The 20,679-nt window shown below is 37.5% G+C and overlaps 1 protein-coding gene across 1 annotated transcript in view; it reads left to right on the top strand.

Moving 5' to 3' along the window:
* Positions 1–367: 367 nt before the first annotated feature.
* LOC116853978 (hairy/enhancer-of-split related with YRPW motif protein 1-like) overlaps positions 368–20,679 on the top strand; it is a 100,475-nt gene continuing 80,163 nt past the window's right edge. The window contains exon 1 of the mRNA XM_032835394.1: positions 368–1,365. Within this exon, the coding sequence (XP_032691285.1) occupies positions 1,295–1,365 (71 nt within the window). The 5' untranslated portion in view covers positions 368–1,294. The remainder of the gene's footprint in view (positions 1,366–20,679) is intronic.

Genomic DNA, 20,679 nt, shown 5'->3' with positions numbered 1-20,679 from the left:
GAGAGAGAGAGAGAGAGAGAGAGAGAGAGAGAGAGAGAGAGAGGTGAGTCTATTGGAAATCGTCGTGATAAGTGGTTGAAAATTTTCACCTATATATTTTTCTCGTTTGAATGGTAATTATGTGAAATCGGAAAAGAGATATTTGCGTACGGGAGAGAAATTCGTTAAAGAGAACTAACACGTTTGGAAAAGTAGTCATAGAGTCATTTTATTCTGCGGAGGATGCCAAAGACTCTGCAACAAAGTTGCTGAACAATCAAAAAGAGAGAGAAAAATACAGAGATACAGAAAGCATATCGGACGACTTGTTGGTCGAGGGAGACGGATATACACTCATGAGAATCTTCGATCCTATCGTTCGCAAAACGAGGCGGCCGGCAGGCGTGAATCAGTGAGCGGTGCGGCTCGCTCGTGCACCTCGCGTTCGCACGGCAGTGCGCCGCGCGGCGAGAGGGACAGAGAGGTGGAGTAGGAGCGCGAGAAAGAAAGAGAGAGAGAGAGAGAGAGAGAGAGAGAGCGCGTGAGCGAACGAGCGCGCGCGGGAAGGTGGGAGGCAGGAGAAAGAGGGCGCCAGCACGGACATCGCGCGCCGTGGGATTGCACTCGAGCGGAGTCGGGCGAAGTGTCGTGGACGAATTACCGAGCGAACGGCCGTCGTCTCCTCGTGATTGTGTCAGTGAGCCCGTGAACGCGCGCGCGACTAACCTAGTCCTGTCCGCCGTGTCTCGCATTGCCTCGTGTCGTGTGGTGACGTATCATATCGTTATATACGCACATATATTTGTGCGTGCGTCTCAGCGGTCCGTTTTTTCGGCCGGTTCTTTCTACGCGCGTCTCGCCGGCGCGATCGATCGAGCAAGCGTCGTTACGCACGAGAGGATTCAACGACGATCACCGGTATAGTCGTTGTGCGCTCGGTTGGTTGGACTCGCTATACCTCTCCCTCTCTCTCTCTCTCTCTTACGGAGAGTAATCGGCGCCCGCTGTCGTGAGGCGAGCAGAACCCAAGAAGGAAGCAGTCTTCTCGTCTCCCGTGAGCTGTCACGTGACGCGTGCTCGCGCTAACGTTAGTTGGTCGTGACAACTTGCGCGTGGAAAGTCGCGGAGCGATTTTGTGGAAGATCGCCACGCCGAGATCTCGGGAGACACGCGCGTAATCGTGAACCAGCGCTGCGACGAGAGGAGAACGCCGGTGCCAGTGAAGAGAAGAGAGGAGGAGGAGGAGGAGGAGCGGGCGCGGAAGTGATCGTCGCAAGACTCCGGCAGCGGTACCACCGCCGTTCTATGCGGCAAGATGATGGATTGTCAATCGCTCGTCAAGCAGACTTACTGGGAGGATAACTCGATGCAGGTGAAATACGAGAGGTAAGTGTGTATACATATGTGTGTGTGCGCGCACGTGAACGATGTATGACTGAGCTTTAAAAGGCGAAAGTTGATTACGCTTCGGTCTTGATTGAGCGAGTTCTGTCCGAACGATTTGTTGCTTCTTTCCAAGAATTGTAGTTGTGTGCTTATAAAACAGAGAGAGAGAGAGGGGGAGAGGAGGAGGGAGAAAGAGAGAGAAAGATATGTGGGGGCGGGGAAGGGGAACTTACTCGATGAGAAAGTTCGTTCAGCGCGATAGTGGTGTAATCGGCCGTAATCGTTAGCTCACGTATCATCTCAATGACACAAGCAAAAAGTTAATTTTCCGAGAAATCGAGGGGAAAGTTGGAGGTCGTCCTTGTCATCAATACTCCCTCTCTGCTCTTCTCTGTTCGAAAAATATAGCACTGAGCACGGGTGCGCAGCGAAATTGCAAAAAAAAAAATATATATATATATATATAGCGCACGGATCGAATAAATATTAAAACTATGAGAAAGAGAATGTAAATATTTTTTGGGAAACATTACATGTGCGCGGCGCGTCCCGACGATTCGCGCTCGATTTGCAGCCGATCGCGCGTCGGTGCGCGCGATATTCGCGAGGATGAATAAGAGGAAAGAGAGAGCACAGGGATGTACGCAAATTTTTCCAGGAACGCACCGCGTGTGTGTTCCCCGCGTAAACGGCGGAGTCACGGTGCGTCGAAACGTGTTCGCTGTGGCGATCGCTGGCGTCATTCGTCACGTGTATAGAAATCAGTATGAAGTGAAGTACAAGTCATTACGCCATTTACAATGTCACGTGCACGTGTGCAAAACAGAGGCGGCTTGGCTGGTCGAGTTGTACTGCGATGAGAGAACAACAAAGTCGTCGCTATCGTCGTCGTCGTCGTCGTCGTCATCGTTACTCATTTCGTAATTCATGCGCGGACGGACGCGATGATAAATGATGATTTCGCGCAAGGTGAACCTTACCTTCGCGATGGTAAATGGTAGAAAGTAAAAAAAAGAAATTGACATTGATAGCCGCGCCGGGAATTTGATCCCAGTGATATATCCGGAAATGTTTCGCGGTAAAATATCGGATTTATCTTCATTTATTTAAACTGTTGCATTTTTTTCGACTTGTGACATGCAAATTAAATAAAATTGAAAATGATCTTGGGAAGGCCACATCTCTCGAGAGAAAACAAATCTAAGAGATAAATATATATTTATTTGGTACTAATAACGTGTATTTACTTACAGGATTATAAAATATTTTTCAAATAAGAAAATACATTTCTTTAAAACCTTAGCTTCTTTCATGAAAGCAGAGTTGTCCATTCTATATAAATTTTTATTTAAATTTTTCATTGAAATTTTTATTTAAATAAAAGGTTTAAGTATAAATATGTTGTTAGTGCTCTCTCTCTCTCTCTCTCTCTCTCTCTCTCTCTCTCTCTCTCTCTCTTTTCTCTCTCTCTCTCTCTCTCTCTCTTTCTCTCTCTCTCACTGAATAAATATTTTTTATCTTTTAGATATTTTTTCTCACAACTCATAAACCATTTTCGAAGTCCGAATTAGATATTTTGTATTCTACTTTTCAAAATTTTTCGACGAGAAGAACACTAAAGAAAGAAGAAATTTAGATAAACTTATTTAGAAGAATAATTCGCCCTGGAAGAAATTGCGCAGTCATTTTAAATCGCCCCATTGTAGAAGTTTCCAACAAACTTCGAACTATCAATCGTCTATAGAGATTCCCATGAACGTTCCAATGAGCAAATTACAAGTTTGTTCGAGTTTCTTTCTCTCTTTTTCTCTCTCTCTCGTTTTCTCTCTCTTTTTCTCATTCTCTTATTTGTAATTAATGAGTCTCGAGATAAGTCGTTATAATTTCCCAAAAGTCACATCTGATTGCGACGAACGTGTGCATGAGTCGCGAGAGGTTTCTTCCTCGAATTTCGGGTACAATCGGAGACGTAACGAGATGCCGTGCTTCATTCATGGCTCTCGCTGAGTTTCGCAGACGGCGAATCGCACGTCACGCGATCTGTAGATCTCGCGTGTTACACGTGGAGTCACGATGTTCGTTATCATGAGTACACAGGTGTCCCGCTGCTTGGATGGATGCGTATTCTTCCCCCGCCCCCTCTCCCCTTAGCACCCAGCCGCGCTCCTCCGTATTCGCGTTCCCCTGATAATTAGACTTACATAGATACGCTTTATTTGTATCCTCTTGAAAAGGGGGAATACCACCAAAAGATTCATGGCCGCGCCGGAGATAAGATAGAAACTGACGGCCTATTCTATCGGCAGGCGTCAATTAAACACATATACACACACACATGCACACACTTACACGTTGAACCGACGGGCGTGTACTTGATCGAGGAGTCATTATTGCATTCAGTGTTCGGGTTTCGGGAATTTCATAATGGAGTGACGCATGTGCGCGCACATTTGTATTCTCTCCATTGTTATTTTTTATTGTTTCCTTTTATTATATTATTTTATTTTACTTTCTTTATATTTTTTTATATCATTTATATTATGCTCTCCTCGTTTTTGTATATTGCTCTTCACTGCTTGTTTTTATATCACTTATTTTATTGTTCTATTATTTATTCTTTTATTTATATATACTGAGAAAAACACTTGAAAAATAAAAAAATATTTATTTGGTGGGTATCAATAAAATATTTACTTAAATCTAAATTCTTTTATTTCAATAGAAAAATTGCTTTTATGCAAAGGTAAGATCTTAAAAAATGTGTATTTTCTTAGTTGAAAAATATTTTACATCAGTGTAAAAATAAATATATTATTGGTACTCATCGTTTTATTTATTTTTTAGATATTTTTTTCTCACAGTGTATAATTATTTTATTTTTATTGCTTTCTTTAATTTTCATATAGTTTATCTCGTTCTCTTTTCTTCACTTTATGTTATTTCATATATCATGTATATATGTATAGGGTAACGATTCACACGATTTTTTAGACATTTTCTAATGTTTAAGGAAAAGGTTGTAAAGTGAATTTTCAACGGCTTCGTACAAGTGTATATATAATTTTATTTTTCTTCATTATCTTATATTTTAATAAAAATAATGGATAGAAATAACCACTGTTCTGACGAAAATATATCCATCTCTCGCAGATGTTATTTTTTATCAGGACGATCTCGCACGCAAATTTTGAATTCGTCTGCCCGTATTTGTTCATGGTGAAGCAATTTTCACAAAAATTCCTCTCGGGCGCGTCAGGCCGTCCTGATTCTTTCATCGTGTGCTTCGACGAAATGCCGTTTCGCATCTCGATGATACGAGCTATCGCGTACCGGCCATTGACACTGCCAATCGATCTGTACGGATTTATTCGCGCGTCATCCACGTGTGTCTACGCGTGTAGGTGGACATTCATGCGCGAGCACAGGGTTACACGTCCGAGCCACCTGCGTCGGTTAACGCCGCGCTCTTGTGAAAATATAGCACGCCAGGGAGCACATCGCACTCAGGTGTCAGAGGTCGCAAGCTGAAAAAAATGCCGCTTCCCAAAGCCAGACTGATACTCGCGGAATTATAAGCGACGAGATTAATTAGTATCTCTAAGAAGCCACGTGTCGCGCCACGTACACACGTACGCGTGCACACGCATATAGTCGAGTCTTGATCTTCGTTCAATTCAAAGCACGTCCGATTATCACCTTGCTTCAACAGAATTTCAATTTACGTTCCGACAGCGCGGTAACAAGCCTTCGAAATTCCCATGGCCGAACAGAGGGGTAGGGGAGGAGGAGGAGGAGGTGCTCGAAAAAAACCGTGCAATCTCCATTTTTATAGAATGTTATTCTCTACGGGAACAGTTATTATTTTTCACTGTTATTTTTCCATTTTTACACGGTCTGGAGCTTTTTCCTCCGCGGGCGTTCGTCGGAATCAACGATTCGGCGAGCTCGGCCCGTCGGCAAAATACATGCGAATTCGTATTCCGCGCAACAAAAAAAACTTGCAACACGTTCAGCTTTCTTATTTGACAAATATTTTTTTTACAACCGTATGTGTGTGTGTATGTCATGAAGTACATGTGGGCTCGTGTTATGACAAGAGCACATGTGATCAACCCAAACGTGTACTACGCGAGATGCCGGAAAGAATGGTGATTGTTTCACGTTTCTACGTTGATTTTTCATCGAGATACGAACGTGCGAAGTTGAGAGTTATCAGGAGCGGTGTGCGGTACTTGAATGCCGACAGAGGGCGCGCGTGTAACAACATTGTAGCGCGTTCATGCCGCGCACTCGACACCTCTCCACCCGAGAATGGCGGCGCGCTCCAATAAAAGGGAGTGACGTAATATTGTCAGCGGCCTACGGTCCCCGTCAAAGGGATTTGCCGCCCGTCGATAGTTCCGCGTGGAGAAGTCATAGCGATCCACAGAAAATTGCATTTGAAAACTGACACTGTTCTGCTGCCGATGAGGGCTCGATCTCGTTAGCGATTAATTTTACGATATATCGAAAAGTCGATCGATTTCCTCTTGAGCCAAAGATAAATCTGCAATTAAAAGCGCAATTTTAATTGTTTGACTCGAGTAAACAGAAATGAAACGAAGAGGGAGTCGCGTTGCGAGGAATATAATCTCTGCCACCTGTTATAGCACAAAACAGCATCATAATTCAATTTTGACAGGCTGTTCCAATTTATATTCTCTGATCGTATGCTTCGACGTGTATGAGCATACATAGGGTGAGACGATAACTTTACCATCTTTTATATCTTCGAAATATGAAAGCAGGAAAAAAATTATTTAGCAGGAATTACATGATATACGGAGGGAGAATTTTATAGTAAAGACTACTATAGAATGTTATGACTGAAGAATAAATTCAGTTTGCGTGCAGTAATAATTGATTATTTTCAATTTATTTATTATCTTTTGGTTTTATATGTGCTATTTATATTTTGAGACTGACGCGTGCCTTACTAAAAATTTTATTATGTTTCTGAAGTTTACTATGTTCCTTAGTAAGATACATATTTATAGAGTCTATTTAGATAATGGTGCAGAAATAGCATTATAAAAAATTTACTATGTTTTTGGTGAAATTTACTGCTTACCAAGATTACTGACAGTACATCTTACTATCTATTTTGCTAAGGAACATAGTAAATTTTACTAAAAACATAGTAAATTTTTTAATATTATTCCTGCACTATTACCTAAATAGATTTTCATGATTATCATGACGTGAGATAAATAATGATGGGAGAACTTTACAATTTTTTAAATTATATTTATGAAGTATGTTGCGTTAAATTAATTATTAAATTTATATCATACAGTAATGTAAATTTTTTGTGCCAACTAGTTTCATTAATAAAATATCGAACAATTAATTATGCGGTCGTTGCAATCAGAATATATTCACGATAAATGTCCAACTGATATCTGGTTACCAAATCACGCGCAATTACATTGGTGTACAATAAAGTAACTGAGTCATATCAACCATTTACATTACTATTACATAAAAATAATTAGGGTGATGCAAATTAGAGTGCTATGTTGTTTACGACTAAATATTTCTGTTTATGTGCATCATATCATTCTTTCCGTGTAGTAAAATTGCAAAGAATATACATGAAAAAAGACAACTATGATATTCTCGACGGTAACGCTTCTTTCTCAGTAGGATAGCTTGGAAGATCTGAAGGTCACTTTTGTTTTTTCAAATGGAGCGCTATGTTTTGTGTTTATTTTTTTGATAGCAGCTGTTAAGAGGAGTAGAAAAATTTGACGAAAGATGCTTCAAGATCATTGAACTTAGTTATGACGAGTCTTATCATTTTTATCAGAAAATAAACATAAAAACGTAACATTCCACTTAAAAAGAAGAAAAAACAAAGGTAACGAATGGACTTTTCCAATTAGTTGTCGATAATGACTCGCAACCGCGGGCCGTGATTGTTGATAATGACCCACAATTGAAAGCCGGTCAATAGTTGACCATAAATCGACTCTGTATATTAGCTCCGTTCGGCTGTCCTGCACGGGTCGACATATCGTGACCTTACCGTGTAAGCTTCGAAATTGCGCGTTCGGGGACAGATAAACCGTCTTCTTCGAGACGTCGTCGTCTCATCTGGCCACAGTAGCCGATATCGGTCATGCCAACGACACCTACGTCGCCGCGTGATACGTGCCGCCGAAGACGACCATGGTTACTGACGTAAGCTGGGCGAGTGCCTGCGTCATGGAAACCAACCGCGACCTGGACGGGATCTCGCGAGTGAGATTAAGTGCCGGGGAGCCGCGTATGTACTTTAGGTAGGTATTTCGGTTAGGTTTTATCTGCGCGCTTTGTCGATAAGAGTTCGTTACATTCTTTTCGGCACAGTGGCGACTTTCGCGCCAACACTTTTTGCGTTCTGCGCAAATAAATTATTTCTCGATGACGCGACAATACGTCAATAGTATCTGAGAAAGGCGTCAGTGGTTTCAATATTCCAGTAAACAAACCGCTGATACCCTTCCCCGGGAATATTCAACGAGCATATTCGTAGAAAAACTGAGACTCTACACGGAAAAAAATATATCGCTGTAGCGATCGAGTTGGTCAACAGCGCGCTGCTGTTGGAATAAATGCTCTTGGTTCAGTAGCAGTGTTATTGAAACTAGTGCTCGAACTAATATTAGAACAATGCATATATATTAATTTTAATAATATTGCACAGAGAGAATATTATAGTTGTTTTCTTTTTCATATAAATTCTTGCCGCTTTTAAGGTAAAAGTACCAATTCCCGGACACGTACTTAATCCTAGATACCCCTTATTATTTTGTTATTTAAATATGAATATTTAAAATTTCTTTTTAACATAGAATGCATACATTGTATACATTCAATATTTGTATATATATATTTTATATTGAAAGTTTAAATATTTATATTTTAAGACCAAAACAATAAGAATGTCCAGGATTAGGCGCATGTCTGGGTATTGATACTTTTACCTTACCATATTTCTGATAATGCAGGAACTGCTGATAAGATCTATTTTGCGTTAATATGGCAAATATAAGTAGCAAAAAAAAAATATGAAACGAAAGGATAATCAATTATTGCAGAAAAATGTCGATCTATTCTTCGATTACAAAATTCTACAGTAATTTTTACTATAAATTTCTCTCCGTGTAAGACATTGGCTCGATTCTTATGTGCAATTAAAATAAAAATGTAAAAACGCAAATTCCTTTCTACACTGAGAGAAATGACTTGGTGAATGACACTATACTCGTCTTATGAAAGTAATATGGTGAATTTATACGTGATATATGGTTTACATATTCTGATTATGATGCTTCGACGCATCTGGTAGTCAATACCGAGACATTTATTTGTAGACATCTAGAGTTTGGTAATTCTCTCTGATGTGTGATATTATTGACGGTTACATGACATTTTCCTGAAAACTAGATGGGAAAATGGTGGTACCAACAAAAACTCCTAGGCAACAATTTTAATTTTAGCGGATTAGTGATACTGTTGAAGTAGCAAATTCATGAATTTTGCAAAGTCGTTTTGACATATGTGTATTTGTCAAATAACAAACTGTCACTAATCCGCAGAAATTAAAATTGTGTTGCCTAGAGGTTTTTGTTGTTACCAACATTTTTCCATTTAGTTTTGGGAAATTGTCGTGTAATCCTATTGACGCGATAGTTAATTGTTACTCGCTGCGACGTTTCCTTTTTCATCTAATTTGTAAAGACGTCCGTGCTATAAAAAAATAAACGCTGAAACCGTGAAATATTTGGAACAATGAAATTTCTTAAAATATGTCGATGAATTTAGAAGTAAATATATGAAGATTATATACAGTAAGTATATGAAAATTATATATAATATAGTTAGATTTTAGGTAAGAAGTCTAACATTACTCCACAACTATTAATAACATTCACCAAATGAATTGTATGCTGTACCAGACGGTTTGGTAAACGTATTTAAGCATTACTGTAATGCTATTTAGACAATGCGCTCACCAGATAGTTTGATATCATTGACTAAATATCTTGTTACACGATTATTCACCATATTGTTTGGTAAACCTAAATAGAATTCTGATTAGTATCATCAGACATTTCCCTCAGTGCGGGAAAAGTTACTGTTAAATCAAGAGAATTGGTCAACAGTGCACCGTGATTCCAACAAGATACTTGTTATGTTTCTAGCGAAATCTGCTTCGCTTTTAGCGAAATTTACTATGTTTCTTAGCAAGACAGACTTTACTTTGAGTCTGATACGAAACTATCTGGTGAGCGCACCAGATCGTCTAAGTACATTGAAAAAAAAAATTACGATGGTTTGGTAATAATTGTCCAACTTGTGTTATAGGTACTAAAATTTAATACCTATAACACAGGCTGGATAATTATTACCAAATCGTCGTAATCTTTTTTTCAGTATAGCAAGTTACTGAAAACCTGTTACTTATTAATTAGCTTTTTTACGTATGCATTTTTTTATAAAATCGTTTTGATTTTATTGTTTTATAAAATTGGTTTGGGAATTTTTATTACAAAGTTGTTTTGGGGCTTATTTAAATTAGCATTTCTTGTGTTTCCTATTCTCTCGCTACTTCATTTCTTTTCTCTAATTTGTTTTTTCCCCGGTTAAATAATTGCTGATCATTACCGAAATGCGTAAACAAAAACTGACGGTAGGTCGCACCTCGTTCCGTGTGGCTGCCTTTCGCGATTCTTCCAATTGCGGATTCCGTGCGACGGCACTACGACGGTTCGTCGGAAGAAATAATCCGCGCAAATTAATGACACTTGTCGGCACTCGGGAAAGGATATAACAGCGCGCGAGCGAAACGTCACACGTGCTTGTGTGAACGCGAGCGTGCACGCGACGCCGCGAGCGTTTCAATTGGACATGTTAAGAAACGCATGAATTACAAGCGTATGCGTGCGGTCGTACGTCTCCACCTGTGCGAAAACTGTCCCTAGTTTCCCCTTTCCTCTCCCTTTTTCTCTTTTCTTTTGCGGAAGTCTATTCCGAAGTACACTGAGAGAAAAATGTACGATATTTGGAACTATAATGGCATAGTAAAAATATAGTTAGGAATATAATTTTTATAGTAAATGTTACCATAATATTTGTAATATTTACAATATAAGTATAGTATAACTGACCTGTGTAAAATTTTTACCAAGAATTATAATTATTTGAAATAAAAAATATGGTAAGGTGGCAAATATTGAATGGTAAGAGAAATTAACTATTTTATGTAGTCAATATAATTGGAATATTTGGCAAATATAGGTACATATAACTATATTCCCAAAAGGTGCTTTACCATATATATAGAGTAATAAGATGATGACTATAAATCTGTGTTCATTCTATTATATCTTCATGTTTAGATGAACTATAAATATATGTTTGAGGCCAAAACGAACTATAAAATATAGTGAGATTATAGTTATTCCAACTAATTTTTTCTCTCAATGTAAGGACGATTGCGATTTTATTGCAAAATCATTTTTTATTGCAAAATCATGTCTGTAATTCAAAATCACTCGTCATTTTGGGTAAGTATTTGTGCAAACATCGCGCGACGATTTGTAATATTTTATACTATCTGATACAAACTTATACATTTAGAGGCATGCTAGGATCATGCTATTACAAACTTAGAATGTCAAGTTGTATTATTTCTTTTTATATATAGTTTTTATATATATCTTTTATATATATTTCAGAAGATTACCAAAGATTGCTGCACTTAATATTTTTTGTCATTAACACTTTAATAAAAGAAGTAGTCTTATTGTTTTATGAGGAAAATGTTGTCAATAAATAATTATAATTATGAATTAAACGTGCAATAATACATCTTCACCCACATAGAAAACATGAGGTTAAGTGATATTTAAAAAAAAAACATTTAACTTTATTATGCTTTCATTTTTAACTATTCTTTCACAAAACTTGTGTTTATAGTGAATATTTTACAGAATTATTTTGATGTAATACGAAGAGAGAGAGAGAGAGAGAGAGAGTGTGTTTATTTATTTATTTTCAATATGTTTAACATTTATTTAAATATTACGGTTCCCATCATATCCTAAGTTGCGTTCCAAAACGCCTCTTTTGAGGAAATTTTACTCGATACTCTCTAGTATATGTAACGTGGTATAGGTATTGAAAATTTTCCTTAAAAAAAACGTTTTGGAATGCAACCCTACATTCCCTTGTGATTAAAAATCGCGCGCAACTCAAAATTGCATTTGCGATAAAAAATTCGGGTGATTTAAAATCATATTTGCGATATCAAAATTGTGATGTTATATATCGTATTCATTGCAAAATCTTAGAAAAGATCGCATATGCGATACAAAATTTCATCAATCGCACATTCCGAAGTCGTTTTTCCGTTCGAGCGCGGAAAAAAGCGCGACAATCATGTTAAACGTTAGTGGACGACCAACGTAATTGCGCGCCGACACTTCCCGTCCGTGGAATGTAAATTCTCGTCTGCGACGACACCGTGTCACACTCGGTCAGACGTTTCGCTCACGCGTGGCTTCACGTGAATACATCGTGTTTCGACAGATTCGAGACACCGTGCTCGCAACGTATTCACGTTTACGACGCCAGTCGCTGTTCTGTACACTGGAAAAAACGTGGTCGAGTTAATGAGGCTTTGCTTGAAAAAACAAAAATCGTTGAAGCAAAAAAACGTTCAGTCGATTAAAGAAATTATATGGTTGCTGTGATGAGTTATCAATTGTATTCAATGATTGCGATTCGGTCAATAGCTACATTAACGCAACTTATTGTTGCACTAACGCATAATTTGTTCAATAGATACAATCTTTTTTTGAAGGGACGGATGATCGCCGATTTCGTCCGTCCAACTGCTTTTTTTCAGTATATACATTTCGATACAGTATATACATTTCGATGACTTGTCGACACGATACGGTACAGTAATAATTATGAATAATTTCAGATAATAAAAACCATGTAGAATAATAGTTTTTATAAAAATCGAAATAAAAAAAGGAAGTTAAAAAATTGAAGATTATACGCAAAAGATTACATAAATATTGGAAGTAAACTAACCCTTTTTGTAACTTCTTGCTTGACTGACTTATACAACCTTATGGGATTGTCTTTCAGAAATAATATCGTTATATTATCGTCACGTATATATAAGATATCTCGTTAAAAATGTCGTTTGTAAACAACAAGCATCGTTAATCGTTTATCATTACCATTGATAACGACAAGATGTTGCAGACTAGTTTGATTAAAATATTTGCTCAGTCGTTGAATGCACTTTACCGTTTTCAATTTTTTAATCTCTCTTTCATCTTAATTCAATTTTGTATAAGAAAATTCTTACTTTTCATAATTCATTATCTAAAATTATCTATAATTATGACAAATACTAACGACAGACGTCGTTGGCGTACCGAACCGACAGTTGTCGGTAGATATGTACAGAATAGAGGCTCAGGGTCAATCAGAATAATTGCGACAATGGCGCGCGGTCGGCAGTGCGACGTCTTACACCGGTGCTAAAATTAACAGTGAGGCGATAAAAGTTGGAAAATAATACAATGCAGCGATAAATCGATAAGTGGCGAACCATTGTAATTATTAGTTGATTGATAAATCTTCGACTTAACAATAAATCATCGGTAATTAACAAATTATCGATAATTCCAGTTCTGTCATGGCTGTCAAAATAACGGGTTTTTGAGAAAGTACATGATGCAAGGGAGAATATGTTTACTTGTTCCTTTAATTTTTTATTGAACGTTAATCATAAAAGTATCAAATGCACCGTTACGTGCTTAAATAATTTTTCGAAGAAATTACAAACGAACCATTTTTAGACTCCTTTGATAGTTTTACGCTTCTGTAAAATTTTACCATAAAAATTTCTGTAGAACTTTATAACCAAGAAATGGAGATCGATACTTTTTGCAATTCCAATTGATTATCTTTTCATTTTATCTCCTACTTATATTTTCGTAGGAACTAAAATGTGATACTAGGAAATTTGTCAAGAATGTGTACATAAATTTGTTTCTAGTAAAATTTGCTATATTTCTTACTAGTAAAATTTGCTATATTTCTTAGCAAGATAGGTCCTATTAATCTATTTTTGCAGTACAAGAAACATTAAATTGATATTTTGCAGTAATTGACTGTTCTTTCATTTCATATGTGCTATTTATATCTTAGGAATTGACGTGTGTTATTAAAAAATTTGAAATATTTTCGGCGAAATTTACTATGGTTTTTAGTAAGATGGATCTTACTGACAGTCTATACCTGTATTATTAGGAGCAGAGTAAAATTGGCAGGAATTTATATGAAAAAATAATTGTAATATTCTCTTTATGCGGAGTTAACAGCTTTCGTAAAATCAACGGGCGTTCATCTCTCCCCGTCGATTCGACCCCCTCCTTTGTCCCTATCCTTTCCCCCGCGTACGCTCTATAAATATTTCCGCCGGTACACGCGGTTATTTCGCGATCAGCGTCAGATGCAGGTAATGATGCTGAACCGGCTATCTACGTGATTCGTATCTGCCTCGCATAAATCATGGCTGCTCCGTATCCAAGAGTTTTTAAATCACGCGATATAAATTAAGAGCTGCCCCCTCAAATCTGACCTCCATTAGCCACCGCTTCTCTCTTCGTCCTTGAAGAAGCGTGCATGTATGTGCTTAAATAGCGACCGCATCAAACGTAAGTGAACGACACGCAAACACATACGCACATAGAGAGAGAGAGAGAGAGAGAGAGAGAGAGAGAGAGGGGGGGGGAAGGGAGAGAAAGAGAAGCAGAAAGAGAGTAGCAATATCGGCCGAGTGTCGTCGTATTTTTCCTCTGCCATTTCGGATTTGTCATCACCGTCTGTGTATCAGCCGGCAAGTTCTCTGGAGGGGGGCGGGCGAAATTTTCCGCTGTGGTTGCGTCTCGGCGTAAGCACCGGTTTGCGAAAAGCGCTCGCATGTTGTCGCGATAATGCGAAAGCGACGGATGATTGATGAGCGAGTCGAACTTACGCTCTTTCTGTGTGTCGCGCGCACCCTAATAAAATTTAACTGATTATATTCCTTAACCGGTTCGTCAGCATTAAAATCAACGTAGGAAAGTTTTTGCTCAATAAGAACCGCATGTAAGATATTAGTTGCTAAATTTCCACCGTTTGACAGTGTAAATGTATGTGCCAAGATCTGACATGTATGCGCTTTGGTCTGACACGTACACGTCTTTAGACATCTTTATCTTGTCAAATCTAAATTTTTCCAATAATGATTGCCCAATTTTTATTCTAATAAACGGAACTCAAGAATTAACAATTAGAGTCCCGTTTAGAGGGTGGGGAATGAGAAATTATTATTGGAAAGGTTTTAGATTTAACAGGAGGTTGAGACAGGGGGATGATTATCGTTAAAGCATGAAGTTAAAGATTCTTTTGCAGAACATAATTATATAATGGGGATAATGATGTTAATATATACACCATAAAATCTAATTTTTTTTATATCAAGATATAAAATGTACTTAAGAGACATACAGTAAAAAAGTTTATATTTCTATAAATTTACAATTTTTTGCAATATTTTTTGTAAAACCAAGTTATACCGAAACTGTATATATATATATATATATATATATATATATATATATATATATATATATATATATACATATATACAGAGTATCCCACAACTGGTAGAACACCCGTTAAGGGTAGGTAGGAGGTGAAATTTGGAACTGAAAATTCCTCTTCCATTTTTGGATCTGACAATTGGTTATAATGAGATATTAATTAATTAATTCTGCCAATCCCTTAGCGTCCCGTGTGGAGCGCTCAGGGCCGTAGGACGCCGTGGGCTCCTCAGGGGCTCTGCTTGTTTTTCTCCCCTTTTTTGTATCATAGAGAAATAAACATAGATGAGTGAGTGAGTGGGTGTGTGGATGGCTGCCTGACCGGGGCTAGGGGGTAGCAAGTTTTCAATGTGTGGGAGTAATGTATGAGTGTTTTTGTGTGCGGTTATAAGTGCATGGATAATTTGAATGTTTTTAGTGCGAGTGGGCGGAGTGATTGCACTTTATGTGTTGGAGGGGGAGGGCATGTGTGGTATGTTTCCTTCGAGTGCGTGCGTGACTTGAATGTTTTCTGCATATCGATGGTTGAGTATCGTGAATGATTTTAGTGTGTGTGTACAAGAAGGAGAGAAAAACGGACAAGCAGGGCCCTTGAGGAGTCCACGGCGTCCTACGTCCCTGAGCGCTCACTCAGGGCGCTAAAGGATTGGCAGATTTAATTAATTAATATCTCGTTATATATAACTAATTGTCGGATCCAAAAATGGAAGAGGAACTTTCAGTTCCAAATTACACCCCCTACCTACCCCTAACGCGTGTTCTACTAGTTGTGGGACAATCTCTGTGTGTGTGTGTGTGTGTGTGTGTGTGTGTGTGTGTCATTATAGAAATAGTATTATTGTCAAGGTAGTTTAACGATCTCTCTACCGAACAAACGATATAAAGAAAGCATTCAAGTAACAATTTACAACTTTTTGCAATTTCCCGTATTTTGCCTAATTTTGACGTGGGAAGTTGATTTGCTGCGCACGTTTAAAAAGACTGGAAAACTTATCCGGCGCGTGCGTTTACGCTATCAAACATTATCCTTCCAACATTTGGTAAATTAAATATTTGCTTCAACATCAGCGTTCGGCTCTTATTCGCTTATTAATATGTTTAATAAGTTGTATACTTATAAAATTGTGACTTAATTTTTCATCCTGTCGGGCCTCTGCGGCCCCTTAAGTCCGTCGCCTTGTTCGCGCTATCCTTCACCAGTCCGATGCCGAAATACGTCGTCTCGATTTCTTATGGCGCGAGTATTTCCGTGCACGTTGAAAGCACACCTCGCGCGAAAGTGGCGGATTATTATCTGTGCGCCGGAGGTAGTTGCGCTATCGCCAGTTTATATTAACGCGCGAGGTTCGGTTTGGAGGGGGAGGGGGGTTTGTGCAAATATCAGCCGCCACTGCTGTCCTGCCGAACTGTGCAGGAACATGAGGAGCACTCGATGACGAACGAGGCAACTTTAACGTTTTCGCCGTTTATTAATTATCTGCTCATATAGCTTGGCTCATTTATCTTGGCCCGATTTATTCTATGCAAAATAATGATACGATGATAAAAATAATTTTGAACTATCATAAATATGTTATTTTATTATTGATTTCTGTGTTCCCTCCCTCCAGTACACTAACAACACTGAAAACAGCGCGCTTTTGGAATAAAATAACTCTAAAACTACTTGATAATTCATTTTAATAATCATATTCTGACATCTAGAATCAATTTAATTTGTATTTGTATTCTGGCCCGAAATTTAAAAAATCAATTTTTTAGATTTTTAAACTTCCCGTCTAATTTTAATTATGACAATTACGTTTTCGACCTCAAATATTATACTTTTTTTCAGTCTTCTTGACGAGTAAAAACTATTGCAATTATAAAATTCTGGCTATATTTTTAACAAATTTTCTTGATTAAGTAAGTTCTTTAAGTAAGGAACTTTTGTTTTTCTTTCTATTTGTTCCTTTCTGAAACTTTTTTCGCTGAAGCACAGTCTGTGATTATTTACGAGCTGATAGTGTCGTCGGTGATTGTTTAATGAATAAACATCAGATTGAGTTGCTACATTTAATTTTTTTAATAAGTGTATTGCCTGTGAGGTAGTAAAATAAAAGCACATATTTGTAACCACTGCACGGAGAGAGGATATTATAGCTTCTTTTCTTATGATTTTAAAAAATTTTATTAAATTCTTTTTTTTCTATAGAATTTTCGCAGTGTGAAGAATACAAACTTTACGAATCAACTATTAAAATTGTTGTCAAATTCACATTTTATCATCCTAATCTATCTGGAATGTTATCATAATGCATTATGACACGTGCCTCTTGGCTCTATGTTTTTGGTTGAACATCAGCAGACTTTAATCTCCTTTTTCTCAGATTGAATCAGTTTATTTGTTTACCGATAAGTATCGAACGTTTTGAGGGAATCTCTCTCCTTCGTGATTCGACTTTTTCATCGAAGTGCGCTTATATTGGCAATTTGTCGTGCGTGGGTCAACTGTAGGTCTTGTTGATTCTTTGCGAAATGCACGAGGACAACCGGCAATCATCGTAATTGCGGCGACTACCGTGACACACGACAAACCTACAGAAAGAAGCACAGAGAGAGAGAGAGAGAGAGGGTGCAAGGGGAGGGAAAGAGAGAAAAAAGGGAAGGGAGAGAGAGAGTGTGTGTGCGCGTGTGTATATACATGTGTATGCGTGTGTGTGTACGCAACTGTCTGGTTTAAACGGCGCGACCTTCCGAAATAGAAGCCCAGCGATGACATCAATGGAATTCGATATGAGCACCAATAACTCCGTGACGGCGTGGCGGATATTTATATGTCGCACTCTCTCCTCCGGGCCGTCACATCGGCTATTTATTATCGGCCGTCTCGCGGCCACGGCGTCGATGCTTGAATTGAATTTCGGCGCGGCGCAGCGCGGCGAGGTCAATCGGCGAACCCAGCGGCGGACGGACGGTCTCCTTACCCGTTGACGACGCGTCACGATCGGCGTGGACGACGAGAGATCGGCAAGATCGGGGACGACACGTGACCGGCGGTAACGCGCTCTATGATACGCGACACGCGACGTTCGCTTGCCGCGAGATAATGGTTTAAGACACCTCGTTTTCGAGACGTCCTCGCGCGACAGAACGCGATGGAAAGTTTCGACGATAAAGCCGCACGTGTCGCGATAAGACGAAAGAATAGCGACGCAGTTCATATGGGACGGGCTTGTGTCTAATGCTTTTTCGACATTTCGGATTCGAACGAGGTCGTCGTGTTCGTGAGGGAAGAATACTATCCTTCAATCTCTTAAGTCCATATCAGACTATGGATTAGGGATTGGATTGAAATTTGACCAATCAGAGCAAAGTTTATTAAATTTGAGGTTGGTTTTCTTTATTCCGATTGATTAAATTTCAATTCAATCCCTAATCCGTAGTTTGATACGGACTTTAGAACCGATTGTTCTGACTTCTTAGTAAATTGCCTCATAATCTTAGTAAGTTACCCTTCATATATATATCATATCTATCAATTATTCATTTTCATATTATATTACCAATCATATGTCCATCTTCGTTTTTCCTTCGCCTTAGACAAAGACAGACAGATGATTTGACTTGATCATATAATTTGCTAAAAAGTTGGAGCAACTGGCTCTTAGAATAGAATCTCATACAAAATGAGCGAAAAGTGGCAATGTTTTACTCGAAGTGATACTGCCACTCAAAATCGCGAAAGTAAATCTCCTGTTGGACGTAAATTTTACAGCGACCTTTAGTACATGTTGAGTCACGAAATTCAGCAACGTTGATTCCCTTATGATTGATCAGACTTTTATTTATCACGTACAATGACGAAATAGAAATATAAAAGAAATACGAAAAAAGTTATCAAAATTTGCTCTAAACAATAAAGCTTCAACAATGTCATGTTGAATGCAATGTATGGAAGTCCTTTGTAGCTTATATGATTCTTATATTTATTACAGAGAGCGACAAAATAAAAATACGAAAGAGATATGAAAAAAATAACGAAAACTTCTTCAAAACAATGTCGTGTAAATGTGGCAATATATTTGATTGTAATTTTTAGTAAATTTTTTACTGCTACATCAACAAAACATTTAAATTATTATATGGTGTAAATTTGATGATTAATTAAATATATATGATATATGTTTCGTCAATGTAATTGAAAAAATTGTAAGGTTTCCACCATCAATTATTTCGTAATAATCACAAAGGTATATCTGGGAATAAGACATGTTGTTTTAAGCAAGTTTGAGTGCCATGTTTTTCTCATTTCTTTCCCGAAGATGGACTGAACATGGTATGGACTGATCTTTATTAGATGAGTAGTAAAGATTGACTAAAATGAAAAACTTAGACTAGTAAAGTTGTTGCCAAATTTACATATACAATATACAATATACATATACAATATACATCTATTTACCTGAGTCAAGGCGTTTTAATTTACTTATTTTTTTCTATTTACTCTATTTACTCTTTTATTTCTATTTACGAGTTGATAATATAATTATCGGTGATCGAGAAATGAATAATTGTCAGATCGAGTTAGTTAGTTTCCTCGTTTAATATTAGTCCAGGTAGACAGGTGTATGTAAATTTGGCAGAAACTTCATATCAAGTTAACTCGTAAAGATTGTGTCCCTTTTCTGAGCGGTTCATACTGATATTTTTATCACGTGGAATGACAAAATAGAAATACGAAAGAAATGGTAAAGATTTGCATAGAAAAGTGTCATGCATTTTTTAATCATGAGGACAGAGGCCATGATGGGAACAGTAATGTTTAAATAAATGTTACATATATTAAAAATAAATCAACTCTCTCTTCGTAATATCAAAATATTCTGTGAAATATCCACTATAAAAAAACATAAGCTTTACTGTGTGAAAAAATAGTTAAAAATGAAAATATAATGAAGTTAAATGTTTTCTTAAAAACATCATTTAACCTCATTATGCTTTCTACGCGGTGCAAAATAGGATACATTTTACAAAACTTGTTTATTTATAAATTATTAATTTTTTAACATTTTAAAAAATGACTTATTAAGATTTGCAGTATATAATTACGTTTAATAAATTATAGTTATTTATCGACATTTTTCTCATAAAATAACTACTTTTTTATTATCCTTTTTTATTAACATGTTAATGACAATCAATATGAAGTGTAGTAATCTTCTGGAATCTATATAAAAATATTTATATAAAAATCATATATAAAAAGAAAAATAATGCAACTTAAAATATACCTCTAAATATATTGTATAAGTTTGGATTAGGTAGTATAAAATATTACAGATTGTCGTACGAGGTGCACAGATACTTAACTAAAATGACGAATGATTTTGAATTGCAGGTGCGATTTTGCGATAAAGGTTCAATTGCGTATCACATTGCGATTCAAGAAAAGAAAATCACAATGCTTGCGATATATCGTCAAATCGCACATCTCTACATATTTGAGAGATTTTCTCGTGAATTTTTTTCATCCATACATTCCTCATACGCGGCGCGTGCGCGCGCGCACACACACACACACACACACACACACACACACACACACACACACACACACACACACACACACACA

This window comes from Odontomachus brunneus, unplaced genomic scaffold, assembly GCF_010583005.1.
Source record: "Odontomachus brunneus isolate Ranch 3 - 2012 unplaced genomic scaffold, Obru_v1 Obru_scaffold_001, whole genome shotgun sequence".
NCBI lineage: Eukaryota > Metazoa > Arthropoda > Insecta > Hymenoptera > Formicidae > Odontomachus > Odontomachus brunneus.
The sequence above is the reverse complement of the archived record's forward strand: the minus strand, read 5'-3'. Positions and strand labels throughout refer to the sequence as shown.